This window comes from Drosophila navojoa, chromosome 3, assembly GCF_054131105.1.
Source record: "Drosophila navojoa isolate 15081-1374.11 chromosome 3, UAZ_NAV_1.0, whole genome shotgun sequence".
NCBI lineage: Eukaryota > Metazoa > Arthropoda > Insecta > Diptera > Drosophilidae > Drosophila > Drosophila navojoa.
This window is the reverse complement of record NC_142891.1, coordinates 30,524,165-30,539,531: the sequence shown is the minus strand read 5'-3', so window position 1 is coordinate 30,539,531 and position 15,367 is coordinate 30,524,165. Positions and strand designations below refer to the sequence as shown.

At 38.2% G+C, this 15,367-nt stretch overlaps 1 protein-coding gene across 1 annotated transcript in view; it reads right to left on the bottom strand.

Moving 5' to 3' along the window:
* dpr19 (defective proboscis extension response 19) overlaps positions 1-15,367 on the bottom strand; it is a 41,267-nt gene that overhangs the window by 843 nt on the left and 25,057 nt on the right. Inside the window, exons 3-4 of the mRNA XM_089257685.1 lie at positions 14,945-15,155; positions 14,779-14,890 (exon numbers count right to left, since the gene is read on the bottom strand). Coding sequence (XP_089113811.1) covers positions 14,779-14,890; positions 14,945-15,155 — 323 coding nt within the window. The remainder of the gene's footprint in view (positions 1-14,778; positions 14,891-14,944; positions 15,156-15,367) is intronic.

The window sequence follows — 15,367 nt, the reverse complement described above, 5'->3', positions numbered from 1 at the left end:
AAAAACATGTAAATTTTTCCAGAAAAAAATAAATATTTAAATATTTATATAAAAGAAAATAATTAATTAACTAATCAATACAATTTTGCTGCGATTTTATGTTTTACTTATTATACCCTGAACCCTTTGAAAATGGGAAATCGAAGAATGTTGATGAATAAACAGTTAAAAATACATTTTTAGACTTTAGATGCAAAGCATTTATTCACAAGTAAGAAATCTCTAGTCGAGACTGCTCGACTTCGAGATCCCCTGAACGCTTCAAGCACCTGATATTTCGATAATTCGCACACAAACTCGCATACACACACAAGCACACAAGCGCACACACACGCACAAACACAGGTGACTGCGCTTTGGCTGCGCTGCAGTGTGGGCAATATTATGAGAATTTATTTGTTGAATAATTTAATTTCTTGACGTGCATTTTTAATGAAACTTTCAGAATTTAACAGAGCTCTGAAATGAGAATTGATCGTTTTTTCGTATATGCAGACACGATCTCGCTCAGAGCCGCTCTATTTGTTTTGGTTATATTTCGATTTCGGTCAGACGCATTACAATCACTTTTTCGTGTGACACTCTCAAATGAGTATCACGTAAAGACTAATACATTTTCGCTCACCCAAAGACTCAAAGACAGTTTGACTAAAAAACTCAACAGAAATTATCTTTGCCTTCGTGTACATGCAAATACACACATTCATATAAATGCAAAAGAATGCAAGCTAGCGTGTAATTACCCATACAAACGCAAAAGACAGTTTGCTTCATTTAACGATCAGTGTTTGACTTGAGCGATACGAAAACAGAAATAAATGTCTCGCTCGGAGCGCGAGCAAGCTAAGCCAGACGCGATAAAATCAGTTTCTGTCTGAGTTTTTCTATTGTGTGAGTGAAAGACATTTATTTGCAGACAACGAAAAAGTGTCAACTCTCATTTGCGAGCTCTGTAATGTATCATAATTCTTAAATGTATATGTATACCCTAAAACAAAAATGTAGTATTTGAAAAGTCTCTTACAAATAAGAGGTGCGGAGTGGATATAGGGGCAAAAAGTAAATTTTGCCAAAAAATCGAAATTGTATAAAATGTACTTAATATATATTTTAAATTTGGAGACTCTACCTTTAAAGATATAGGAAATATAATTTTATAACTGATTTTCGCTTGTTGGAGTGGTGGCGTCTTCAATAAATACAAAAAAATCAGGTTGTAATTTCCTAATCTTTATTTGGAGTATGTCAGCTGTGTCGCTCGTATAAAAAGTGTCATGTATATATGTATATGCCAGAAGAGGCAAGTGACCAGTGGGTGCGGGTGTGAGACGCAGTACCCAGAGTGCTGCTAATAGCATAACATTATATGGCGCGGGAGGAGCAATTCTTGTTAAGGGGATCTGGCATTAACATCGCTCAAAAACTAACGGGATGAGTTATTCGGACATTTACAAAAAAATGTTTAGTCTTTAGCTCTTATATCTTCTGAGATCGACGCGTTGAAACATACGGATGGTTGTATACTTAGTGAGGTGTGCCACGCCTCCTTCTGCCTGTTACATACTTTTACTAAAACCAATATTGCCTGATTTCCCGTTGAAAATGGGTTCAAGGTATAAAAAGCTCCGATTCGGCAATTCGATCCGTGCTTTCAACAAATTGGTAGCGTTGTCAGTCATGCGGCCTGAGAGCCAAAAGTGTAGTCGAATTGCTCCAAGCAAAGTCTGCGGTCCTGAATGATGATTCTTTTGATGAAGGTAGGAGCTTATAGCGAAAGTTAAGGGATGGTTTTTGAGCAAGGTGGTTTTTACGTGCCACGCATCGAAACCAAAATCGTCCATAAAGGAAATAGCGAAAAAATGGTGCTTGACTAGTGTATATTTTTTCCATTCTGTAGGGCAGATTTCGATTGCAACTGAGCTCTTTGAAAAAACCGACTTAATAGGAACGATCCTTGACGCAGATCGTCCTACGACAGCTCAGGTGGTTTTATTTTCCGAACAAACTTATGAACATAGCCGAAAATGCGCTTGATTATTGCGAATGAATTTATGTACTTGAATGACAACGAGATATCTATATGCTCTGCCGAGAACTAAACTCTTTGACGAATTTCACAAAGGCATGATTCAGACAACCAGTGCCTATGCAAATAACATTTAGCCTTTTGCAAGAAACAAGGTCCATGCTGAATCTGACCAACAATGCATCGCACATTCGAACAAGTTCAGTTTCTTTATTTCGCTTAGGAAATTCGTAAGCAGAAATTCCGCGCTAAACTTAAGCTTAGGCACAGTGAGGGTTTCCAGTGCGGCGACTCTAGCTTTAGACCAGAGTAGCTGCACTTTAACAGCAATATTCTTCGATGACCGAACATAAACACAATAGCCATAGGCCTGAAGACTAACATCGCAGAAGGCATGTGATTCGGATCTTGTTTTAAGTTGGAGTGAATAACGAGGAATGTTGCATTGTTCACTTGATGAAAATCCTTATCGAATTCGCTCCAAATCCCTTCCAATGATTGTGGTAGACGACTCTCATCTTATTGCAGCTTGTCTCTCCACATGCGTTGCAAGATAAATTTTGCCCTAGTTCATGTTAGTCCGATCAACCTTACAGATCATAACATCGCGTAATGGTTGATAGAACTGAACCTTTTTTGTGTTTGCCAATAGTAATTTTGGGCCCCAAAGTGTCATCGCCAGTTTTGAGTAAAGTCTCCTGATCAGTTTCTGGAACTCCGCGAAGAGTGTTGATTGAATTTGTGCACCATTTTCTCAATTTGAAGTTGCCTCGCTCAAGAAGATTTTTGGTTTATTGCATTATGTCACGACCTTTTTCAACTGAATTGCCTCCTGAGATCAAATCGTCATCATAAAAAATCTCTCAAAACTGTTTTAGATCCTGGCGGGTGTGATAATGACTCATCCATTGCTAGTTGGTGCATTGCACTGTGGGCCAACGAGCCGATTTTTCGACGAAAATTAAAGTTTTAACGCTAGGTTCTTGAAATTAGGTACATATAATAGTGTCGATGCACATAAAAATATATCTAAATTTCAGACCGATCTGACCACATCTTCTCTAGCCGCTTACATGAGATAAGTTTCCTCTTATTGATACTTGTACGGTAATTAATAATACTAGCACTCGTAAGTTCAACAAATGTTTTTAATTCATTTTTTAAGTATAAATAGTAAAGTATAAGTATGCCATAAGTATTTTACACTTAAAAATGTTGTAAGCAGGAAAAAGTTCGCAAGATCGGGAACTGCTGAGCTCACGAAAGTTGTTGTATTGACTTTTAGTCAATGAATATTCAAGCAGATATGCTAAACTTCGTCCTCCGTTAGTAATACCGAGTCATTTTTCTGAGTAAAAAGATTTTTTCTAGCCTTATTGGTGTCACTCTGAGTAAGAAATGTATTTTTTAACACAAGGGCTGTCTTTCTCACTTGATTTTTCGGCCGAAACTGCGGCGGCATGCACAAGGAGAGATGTGTTATGCCCTTGATTTACAGCCAAATCGGTTGCCAATTTTCTCTTCTGACGAGGCCCGGCGTTAACATATTCAACGGGTGGGCACCCAACCGGTCTTAATGTTGACGGCTTTGAACTTGAAGACAGCAATGAGCTTACTGTTATAGCCATTTTACACAATAGCCATTTAGTATGCCTTGTCTTAAATCTGGGCATATATCTATTGCATTTTAGTAAGTTTTTTGCATGTAAATGTGAAAGCTTCTCAGTTTGGTGTCAATTTCATCCTTCTCTATATTTAAGTCAAATTCTTTCAGCTCATCATAGATCCAACTCGAAACGGCAGATGCACTACGATTTTTTTGCATGTAGATCTCAAGCAACTGCCCATAGGCGAACTTAACTACAGCTACAATATTAGGGGTTTTACACATCGGAGCAAAAACGAGCAAAGAAGCTTTTCAAGATTAGTTTATATACACTTAGCACTATAATGACATATAATTACTTTTTGGCACAACTTGGTACAAAATTAGTTTTAATCCACAACAGACGGGCTAAAAGGTTAGATTTTTTCTACTTTTCGACAGCACAAATGAACGCACACAAAAAAAACACATCAACAAACATGAGCAAAATCTTTTTTGATATACATATTCCACATACCCTGGTGTTTCTTTTCCATAATTTTAGTAAAAATTGTTTAAGCTCCAATAATTTTGTCACGCTCGCAAGTAAACAAAAATTTTCCAGCGCTTTTTATACCCTGAACCCATTGAAAATGGGAAATCAGGGTATAATGGTTTTGTGTAAATGTATGTAACAGGCAGAAGGAATCATCGCAGCCCCCATACAGTATATATATTCTTGATCAGCACGACGAGCAGAGTCGATATAGCCCTGTCCGTCTGTCCGTCCGTCCGTCTGTCCGTATGAACGCCGAGATCTCAGAAGATATAAGAGCTAGAAAGCTGTGTGTGCATACTCGTGTGTACCATACGCAGTACGAGTTTGCTTTATTTTTTCGATAACTCATCCGATAACTTTTTTATCGAGAATAATCGAAAAATTGATTTTGTTTTTTGAGCCTCATTGGAGTACTATTAGACGTGGAGACTTCAGATTTACTGTGTATATACATATGATGAATACAAACATTTTGTAATTTTGGATACCACGCCCCCTTCGCCCCAAAACGTATTTCAAGTACTAGAGACTTATGCTTTGGAATGTACACACATTTTGACCTTATGTATGTTTACAAAAGAAGTTATTCACCAAGTAAATTCTCATACTATTGCCCACACTGCAGCGCAGCCCAAGCGCAGTCGCTGCTTACTGCGCAGTTAGCAGAGCGCGGGCGCGTGAGGGTGGATGCATATATATGTATGTGTGCGTGCATAAAAGAAGTGTAGAATGATAAGAATATCAGCTTGGAGGGTTCAGGGTATCTCCTAGTCGAGCAGTCTCGACTAGAGCCTTCTTACTTGTTAGTTTTACACGCATGCAATCAAACAGCTGACTTTGAAGAGCTGGCAAAATTTCATGGATGCATCAAAACAATTAAAATCTTTCGATTCGTCTGAGTCAAAGTATATACTATTCAAGTTTTTAAATTGAAATAGGTTTGCTTTCCATGAAAAAATGGAATTTTCGTCGAAAAATCGGCTCGCTGGCCCAATGTGCATTGCACGAAAGCCAAAAAAGAAGCGGGTTTGGTCCCGTAAGTGACGATATTCCATTTGAAGACCTGAATATCGTCGTCGCATGAGTTTCGCCATAAGATGCACTGAAGCATAGAAACAGGCTCTAAAATCTCCACACACCTACAAATTTTACCAATGTTACCTGTAAATTTTTTGGTTTTATGGCGATAGGCTCGAAAACGTCCAAACGAACCAAATCATCAAGCCGAGTGCTATGATTGGTATCATCTGAAGCTCTTTGAGTTGCGATGAGTCCCAAGAGTTTGGGGGCCAATTGCCCGTCACCTGATATGATTCAGCCGAGTTGAGTTTTCTGCAAAACTTGCATTCCAGGTGCGAACATAATTTGCCCAACGCGCAGCAGCTCGACGAAAAGACTAGCTCCGATGAGAAGATCAATCCTCTGTGACTTATTGCACAGGTATTGAGGGTATGTTCCAACTAATAGTAGACAATGAAATTCCAGGCTGATCATCAGTAATCGTCTGGGCGATGATTGCAGTGATGACAGTTAAATAGTCTGAAATCCGCGATTTCAGAACGAGATCGACTGAGTATCCTTCGGTTGAGAAGTTGGCATCACCAATGCCAGAAATTGCGGCAAGCGACTTTATTTTTAGAAGCTGTAGATGATATACGAAGTGAGTGGTGAAAAAGTGAAGTAGAGATCGTGAGTCTAAGAGTACACGACACGGAACGAAAGTTCCAGCTCGGTTCTTGGCAAAGATTATAGCAGTAGCTAGAAGCATAACATCAGACGAATGAGGCGATATTAGAGCTTGAGGCAAAGAAGGTGACATTGCATCCATAGCAGAGAACTGTGTAGCATTTAATTGTTGGACAGTGCAACAAATAATTTTCTTAAATGCGAGCTCACGATCCTCCCTGACTTACCAATCTGACCATTTTTCCAAACTTGATCCACATTTTCAAGCATTTGACACCGCTCTTGCAAGAGCGTTGGCAACTTGTCCCACGATGGTAGCTCATTAACCGATAAGCGTTTCTCGCATTTAGACTGAGTGTACTTGTCCAATTTCTGCAACATTGATTGCACGATGGTACAATCAGCATTTTCTTCCCCCAATGCAGCGTCAGCATCTATTAGCGTGTTGTACATAGAGAAAAAGTTTTCCCACCTCAACTGCAGCAAACGCGACCGATTTGATATAACGAGCACTGGATGAGTATTTTATCCATATGACTTAATTTATTCAACTCCATCGAAGAGTGCGTTCGTTTTAAGCTTTAAGTGAGTGACCTGAGATGGAGGCACTCGATTCTAAGTTATTCTTTTTATACCCTGAACCTATTGAAAATGGGAAATCAGGGTATAATGGTTTTGTTAAAAGTATGTAACAGGCAGAAGCAGGCGTGGCAGACTCCACAAAGGATATATATTCTTGATCAGGGCGACAAACTGAGATTATATGTCCCTGTCCGTCTGTCTATCCGTATGTATGAACGCGTCGATCTCAGAAGATATAAGAGCGAGAGACTTCAATTTTGTTTATGTCCGTATATAGCGCGCGCATATCGAGTTTATCACAAAAAAAAACCATAAATCATTCCGATATTTTTTATCGATCAAAAACGTTATCGAAAATCAGTTATAAAATTATATCTCCTACATCTTTAAAGCTAGAGTCTCGAAATTTTAAATATACTATATAAGATGCATTTATACAATTAAAATTTAACCCCCACCCCTATATCTACTCCCCACCCTCATGTTTGTAAAAGGCGTATTTCAAATACTAGAGACTTATGCTTCGGAACATACACACATTTAAACGTTATGAAAGTTTCATTAAGATCGTACGTCTAGAAATTTAATTATTCAACAAATAAATTCTCAAAATATTGCCAACACTGCAGCGCTAGCCAAGCGCATTTGCTAGTGTATGTGCGTGTGGGTGAGCTTGTGTTTGTTTGTAAGCGTGTGTGTGTGCTTATGTGTGTATGTTTGTGTGTGTGCGAATTATCATGGAAATATCAGTTGCTTCGAGCAGTCTCGACTAGAGCTTTCTTACTTGTTATTTATTATAGTCATAAATTTAGTCAATTATGTTCACTTTTGAAAAAAAAAAAAACTTGCAATTATAAAATTAATGTACAAGCTGATAGTACAAATATAATTTAGTTGCACATTTTATAGGCAAGCCCATTGTACGTTGTGTGTGTTAAGTTAATGTATTACAAGGTTGTGTCCCAATGAAATTGTTAATTTGAATGACCTAGCTTGCACAAATGTTCATAAATTTCACTGTTATGCGACGACGAGGTGGTGTAATAACTTATAACGCACTATACGAGCACGAGGGTGTAGTAATCACGTTGGGGTCACCAAAATGCTGGAAGCTACCGAGCTACTATTTCGGCAATGCTGGCTCCAATCATTTACGAAGGCACAAATACAAGCCAATACTTATTATTTATTAATTTAATGCCGTGTAGGCAAAGTTATTTCGATGCGAGAGTGACAAATTTGTGGGTGTTGAGGAATGAAGACTATTTCTGTACAGAGTTTAAGTGAATAGAAATAAGGAGTATTCAATTAACAAATCATCATTTACATATGTATGTGTGTTATTTGTATATTTATTTATTTCTTAAAGCTATTGACAAAAACGAGAGTCAATTTAAATTAAAAAAAGCCTAAACAAAGTACAGGATATAATATCAATAGTAACACCGACCCGATGGGGGTATATGGTTAGTGAAACTAATGAAGCTATAAAAAGAAAGTGTTAGTAAGAAAACTTAACAAAAATATTATATGTATATTTATTAACTATATCTTACACGATAAATAATAAATAATTCTTAAAATAAAAAATAAAATCAAATAAAATTAAAAAAAAAAAAACAAGTAAGAAAGCTCTAGTCGAGACTGCTCGACTACGAGATCCCCTGAACCCTCCAAGCAACTGATATTTCAATAATAATTCATACATTCATACATTTTAACAAAACCATTGAACGAATACACTTGACTATGATGGTGTTTAGTTTCGTATTGATCTTTATTATTCTGAGCCTGGGTTTATATACCCAGACTCATGTATAATTTCAACCCTTAAATCTAATGTATCTATTGCTGAGTGTGTAAGACTCAGCATTGGGCTATTACATATTCTTATCTCATCGCTGAGTGTGTAAGACTCCGCGTTGGTCTATTAGCTATTCTTATCCTATCGCTGAGTTTGTAAGGCTCAGCGCTCGTCTCCTTCGTAATCTGACTCTGGGGTTGCAAGGGTTGGTCTTCATTTGTATATTTATGCAGTCCGTACATGTGGCCCTTATCGCTATCAAAGCGCACTACCTGCTAGTCGCTGAGTGCGTCGGAGGCATGTATACGATCATCGTATATTCATATGTTCATGCCTGAACAACCATTATACCCTGATTTCCCATTTTCAATGGGTTCAGGGTATAAAAACAATAATACAAAAAGAAACAAGAAGACTCTAGTCGAGACTGCTCGACTAGGAGATACCCTCCAAGCTGATATTCTTATCAAGCAGCGACTGCGCTTGGGCTGCGCTACAGTGTGGGCAATAGTATGACAATTTACTTGGTGAATAACTTCTTTTGTAAACACACGATCGTAATGAAATTTTCAGGGCGTAGTTATATATAAAATGTGTACATTCCAAAACACAAGTCTCTAGTACTTGAAATACGTTTTGGGGGCGAAGGGGGCATGGTATCCAAAATCTGTTGATTACAAACTGTATTCATCATATGTACATTTACAGTAAATCTGAAGTCTCCACGTCTAATAGTACTCGGATGAGGCTCAAAAAACAAAATCAATTTTTCGATTATTCTCGATAAAAAAGTTATCATTCAACACAGGTGGAAATTGTGACGTTTATTTTTTTTTTTTTTACATTTGTCTTACGGCAAGGATTTGAACCTCGATACGAATATCAATCTCGTACCACCATTATGCCTGCGAATTTCTTGTATTTTCGTTTTAAGAGTCGCCTCGGCAAGGATTTGAACCTAGGTATATAGTGCACTTGCTAGAAATTATGTTATTATTTATTGTATTATGTTATGGCAAGGACTTTCGCCTCATTACTTTGCAAATCGCAGAAGTACTTCGTAATTTTGCCAACAATTGCCCAATTGGATTGGAACAATTTATTTGTACTTGCTTTTTTAAAATATTATTTTTATAGAATTATTGACACGTCACCATTTCCTTTTATTTCCGTGAAGAATGTGGGTCCCTGCTCGGGCACCAGTTAAGCGCTCCCACACTAGAGTACTAGTGATTGGGGACGCTGTGTTAGGTTCTTGTGAATATATAACAACTTTGTGTTCAATGAAATAATATATTTTATATAATTTGGAACAATAGGTCTAAACTCTCTCTAGTCCGAATATAAACTGAACTAAATCTGTTCTACTCATTAGGTTCTCCTCTTGAATGTCTGACTAGACTCTCCATCCTGCTTAGATCTTCGAAAGTCTTAACTTATATAAGGGAATGATGAAAGATTCTTTCCAAATTGAAGGGAACACAGCAGTATCCAAGGACAAGTTAAACAATTTTAGTAATACTGACTGAAGAGAAACACTGCACTCTTTAATCACACAACTAGGAATATTATTGGCACCGGGAGAGAAAGATGATTTCAATGTCCCAATGGCTACAGCCAGAGAGGCTGCAGTAACTTTAGCAGTATTTATAGACCCATATTCAGAAAGTGAATATGGATATGAGTTGTTGTAGAGATAAGCAGAAGAATAAGTGGATTGAAAAAAATCTGCAAATAGATCAGAGGAATCCTGGTCATTGCAAGTTTTTTCACCACCAAGGACAAATGAGGACGGCAAACCAGAAGATTTACGCTTCAAGCTTACAAATGAATAAAATTGTTTGGGATCTCGAGCAAACTGACGTTTGCAACGTATAAGATAATTCTCATAACAGCTAGAATTTAAAAGATTGAAGTTTGACTTGGCAATTGAATATTTGGACCAGTCAACACTTGAACCAGACTTTTTATAATTTTTAAAATATTTAGTTTTAATGTTTCTCAAGTTCAAAAGAGTCTTGGTAAACTAAGGTGGCTTATTGAAACTGGCGAAATACGGCAGAGAGGAACACAAACATCCAGAATAGAGTTTAAGGTAGAATAAAAAAACGATGCTGCCAAATTAATATCATTCGACTCATATAAAATAGACCAGTCTGTTGAATTAATTAGTTCATTAAGCAAAACAAAATCGCATTTACGACTTGGTTTAGAAGGCAAAGGAGTATAATTGAGATGATTATCAACAGCTAATAAAACCTTTAAAGTGGGGTGATGTATATCCTCAGATGTGCAGAAAGGAGTCGATCTCACAACATTAATGAGCGAATCATGATTAATAAACACAAGATCTAGTGAGTGATATAGATGATTAGAAATAGAGTTAATTTGAAACAGAGACAGGTTAAACAATTCATCAAAGAGATAGTGATCGATTGTCGGAATAAAGTAATTTGCATTACAAGTTGCTGACCAAGAAGTGTTGGGAATATTTAAATCCCCCAACACAAGAAGCAAGTCTCTATCATTTACATATTCATAAACTTCTTTAATACAATTAATATGTTGAGCATAAACTTGTAAATCAGAAAAGGGAGGGACATAAGAACATGTGATAAACAATGAGCGCGATGGGAGAGTTAATTTAACCCATAAAATCTCCGCTTCATGAAGGGACGAAAAGGTAAACTCAACAGAGACTTGAGTTTCAATAACAGCCTCGACAGAAGAACCAATAGCTCCAGGAATAGGTGTTATGGGATCAAGTGAATTAGGAGCGGATGACAAAACTGAAGCGCAAGGTTAGGGAGGGCCAAGCAAATTAGGTGACGGTGTTGGTACAGAGGGAGGTACCAACAACGAAGAAGACTCCAAGTGAGAAGGGGGACTCTCGAAACTATATTGGGTTAATATTTCTTCTAAAAACTGAGGCCTTACAGCTCTGTACATTTCAGAAAAATTGATCTGTTTTTCTAAACAAATCGGACCAGCGAACACCCCCACTACAAATTTTTACCGTGGACATAATCTTGTCATAATCACGACTAGTGAAACCTGCACATTTAATATGCATCATATTATCGCACAACCAGCAATTGACGAATTGCGATTGTGCAGAGTCCATTGCCTGCCTGAACGTACAAGATTTTTTGCAGCAGCTCATAATGGCAATTGGGATCAAATTAGAAATTAAAGAAATGCAGCAGAAATAAAAAACAAAGAGAGTTTAAAATATGTTGACAGAGCGAGTCCAACAACAATCAGCCGTTGAAGAGCAGAACGAAAGATTATGTTGAGAGAGATAGTCAACAACAAACAACACAGAGAGTTATTTGCACAGCACGACGACCGAAATCGAGAGAGCAAGTACACACTCACACTAACTAACTAACTAATAATTCGCACATACACACGCACACATACACACACACACATACAAACAAACACACGCACACACACACGCATATACAGGCGATTGCGCTTGGGTTGCGCTGCAGTGTTGGCGATATTATGAGAACTTATTTGTGGAATAATTTAATTTCTAGACGTATGATCGTAATGAAACTTTCAGAACGTAATCATGATGTATAAATGTATGTGTATACCGAAGCTCAAGTCTCTAGTATTTGATATACGACTTCTACAAAGATGAGGGTGAGGGGGTGGATATAGGGGGGGGGGGGGGTAAATTTTAACAAAAAACGAAATTGTATAAAATACGTCTTAATATACTATATTTAAAATTTGGACACTCTAGCCATAATGATGTAGGAGATATAATTTTTTAACTGACTTTCGATAAGGCTGACTGACTGACTTTAAAAAAAAAAGTTGAAGTCTCTAGCTCTTATATCTTCTGAGATCGACGCGTTCATACATACGGACAGACGGACGGACGGACAGACAGACAGACGCACAGGGCCAAATCGACTCAGCTCGTCGTGCTGATCAAGAATATATATACTTTGTGGGGTCTGCCACGCCTCCTTCTGCTGTTACATACATTTCAACAAAACCATTATACCCTGATTTCCCATTTTCAATGGGTTCAGGGTATAAAAATGCAGCTTTTAGGTCTGGAGCATCCCAACAAGAAACATGTAGAAATACTTAACTACAGGACCAACAAGTAAGAGCATCCCAACAAGAAACATGTAGAAATAGTTAACTACAGGACCAACAAGTAAGAACGCTCTAGTCGAGACTGCTCAGCTAGGAGATGCCCTGAACCCTCCAAGCTGATACTCTTATCATTCTGCACTTATTTTATGCAAGCACACATACATACATATGCATTCACACTCACGCGACCCCGATTGCGGAATACTCATTCACACCCCACCAGCAATTTAGTAGCTATGTTCAGCTCTTATACTGTCGAAAGTTCAGTTTTTGTCGATTTGCCACGCCCCTACTGGGCGTAGACACTTCATTTTTAGCCAGCTCATAGAACAAGCTAACCGTAACCTAGCTGCAAAATTGGGATGCTTACGCTCAAAAAATGAAAAAATTACCGTTTTTTTTTATATATCCAAATTTGAAGCTTCTAGCTCTTATACTTTAGGAGATAAAAACTTTTGCGCCCCATTTGGGCGGAGATAAATCCTTCATACCTCGTTGGACTTGGAAGGTCAACTTGCGTATATATACCAAATTTTAGGTCTCTAGCATTAATAGTGTCCAGAATATAGCAGAATTTGAAAAATCACTATATCCTCAGGTCCGAGTAGCCAACCCCTAGTAGGCTTGGATATATGATTTATCCACCCATCTTTAATGAATCGAAACATTAGCTCACGTGCAAAATTTCAGCATTCTAGATTTACAACTTTGGGAGATACAGTTTTATCCGATTTGCCACGCTCCTAATGGGCGGAGATATATCCGTCATAGCACGTGATCTTGGCTGATCACACGGTCGACACGGAGATATACAGGAATACGTGTTCTAAATTTCAAGTCTGTAGCTTCAATAGCGCCGAAATAAACTGCGTTCATACGGACTGTCGGACGGGCAGCAAGGGGGACATTGCACAAAACCAATATACTCATTTCACTTTCGTGAATGAGTAAAAAAAGTAAGAAAGTGTGTGTGTGTGTAGTTCGTCTAGCAGCGTTGTGAATTCACTGAGCTGCATGCTTGGAGCCAGGTAGCAACTGTAGTGCCATAAGTTATCATATCGGCCACGTACGAACCCATTGAATGACTTAAAATCCGAAAGTACATTCGCTGAGTTTCCACATACCCACAACACAGCTTTGCCATTTGCGTCTGTTGCCTATGTTCTATGGCAGGCCGACCTACGGTGATGAGGCTCGCTGAGAAAGGCTACGTCAATACATTTTTCTTTTATGGTCTGCTCTAGTAGATCTTGGCAGCGACATAGTAATTTAAGTTAAGCTGAGGAAACCCTAACATTTCATTTCAAGTGCAGCTTCACGGTAGGAAGGACACTTGAAGATGCCTGCTTAGTGATCCGTCTGCTTTTCGCCTTTCCGGGCGCAAAGGCTACATTTCGGTGGCTTGGTGCATGGTTTTACACTCTGCACACCTGAAACAGACGCCCTTTAAGTCACAATCTCTGACGCAGTTGGCTGCAATATGACCGTAATCAAGGCTTTTGAAACAGCGTTTAGGCTGATCCACGGCGCGCATACGGTATACAACCCATCCAATTCTGATTTTGGACAGCTCGAGCAGAGTTTTGGCTTTCCCAATTAGAAGAGCAACCGTGGCTCTTTGCTGTCCACCAAAAGCTGGTTGAAGTGATTTGAGCTATCCTTCAACCACACCCTAATTGCCTCCAAGATCTCCTCTTTGCTCGCTAGCTCATCTAAATAAAGAATTTCAATTTGAGCTGATTCGGTAAGTATCTTAACTACCGCTCAGTCGCCAAAGGCCTTGCCTACAGCTTCGTGCAGAGCCTCAGCGCAATGCGCCGGCTTTCTACTCAATCGTAACAAAAGGTCCCCCTTAGCTGTCTTCCTAATGCCTTGAACGTCGCCGCTCAGATGCTTTAAATTTGGATCGCTCTTGACTACACATAGCATTTCCGCATAGCTACAACCACCTACGCCTGAAATTGCTTGCGTCAGTTCTGGGTCGTTTTTGCATAGGCTTGCGTCCTTTGTGAACTGTCCAGCTGTCTGTAGACCTGCCTGGTTTGGATTTTCGGCTGTAGCCCGCAGAGCCATTGGCTCTTTTGGGTTCGCTGCAGTTTTATTGGGCCTTGGTTTCTTTGATGGAGGTTTCCTCTGTTCGGAGGCAACTGTGTGTGTGTGCGTTCAAATTTTTTGGATATTTCAAATAACTTATATTTTTTAGATCATCAACCTTTTTTTTAGTTGTGTGTTTTTATGTATATGTATATGTATTTCAGCTCTTTAACTTTTATATTTTTGCCTTCATACGGATGGATGATATGCATGTAGATTAAACATACATATGTCTAAATAAATATACATATATATATATATCTTGTAGTTATATTTTGAATGTGAACAGTAACCTTTTCAACTGTATCGTTAAAACTTACCAAAATACGAAAGATGGGTTTTCTGTAGCACCTTTAAGCTTACATTGCAACTGAAGAGTGGAAGTTTCATCAATAAGAATATCAGAAGTATTGGATATTTCCGCAACTGCTTCTGTAAAAAAATGTAAGTTTTATTTTCGATAGTTCTTTTTTAATATAGACTTACCAACTATTTTTAATTCAATGAAAATTGATTGTGTAGGATAAATCGACAATTGACATTCATACAATCCCTTGTCGTCTTCCCTGACTGCCTTAATTCTCAGCGACCAATGACCCATGTGACGAGTATGCTCAACTAAAAATCGTTTGTCACTGCTATGTGTTGATAAGCCAACTGTAAGCAACTGGAAGTCTTTTCTCCGTATCCAAGAAACCTACAAAAATTCAATGTGTTAATGGTAAGTTGTATGTTATATATAAAACAAATAAGAAAATTGCAATCCGGCATTACTGACTATAGAATACTCTTACACAGCCCAAAGTTGTCAGATCCGCCATATCTATTTGATTCTGGACTGTAAACTGCAGAATACATTCCTAATTCATTCTGAACGTAAATGCGAATAAGTCAGAATACTCTCGTCGA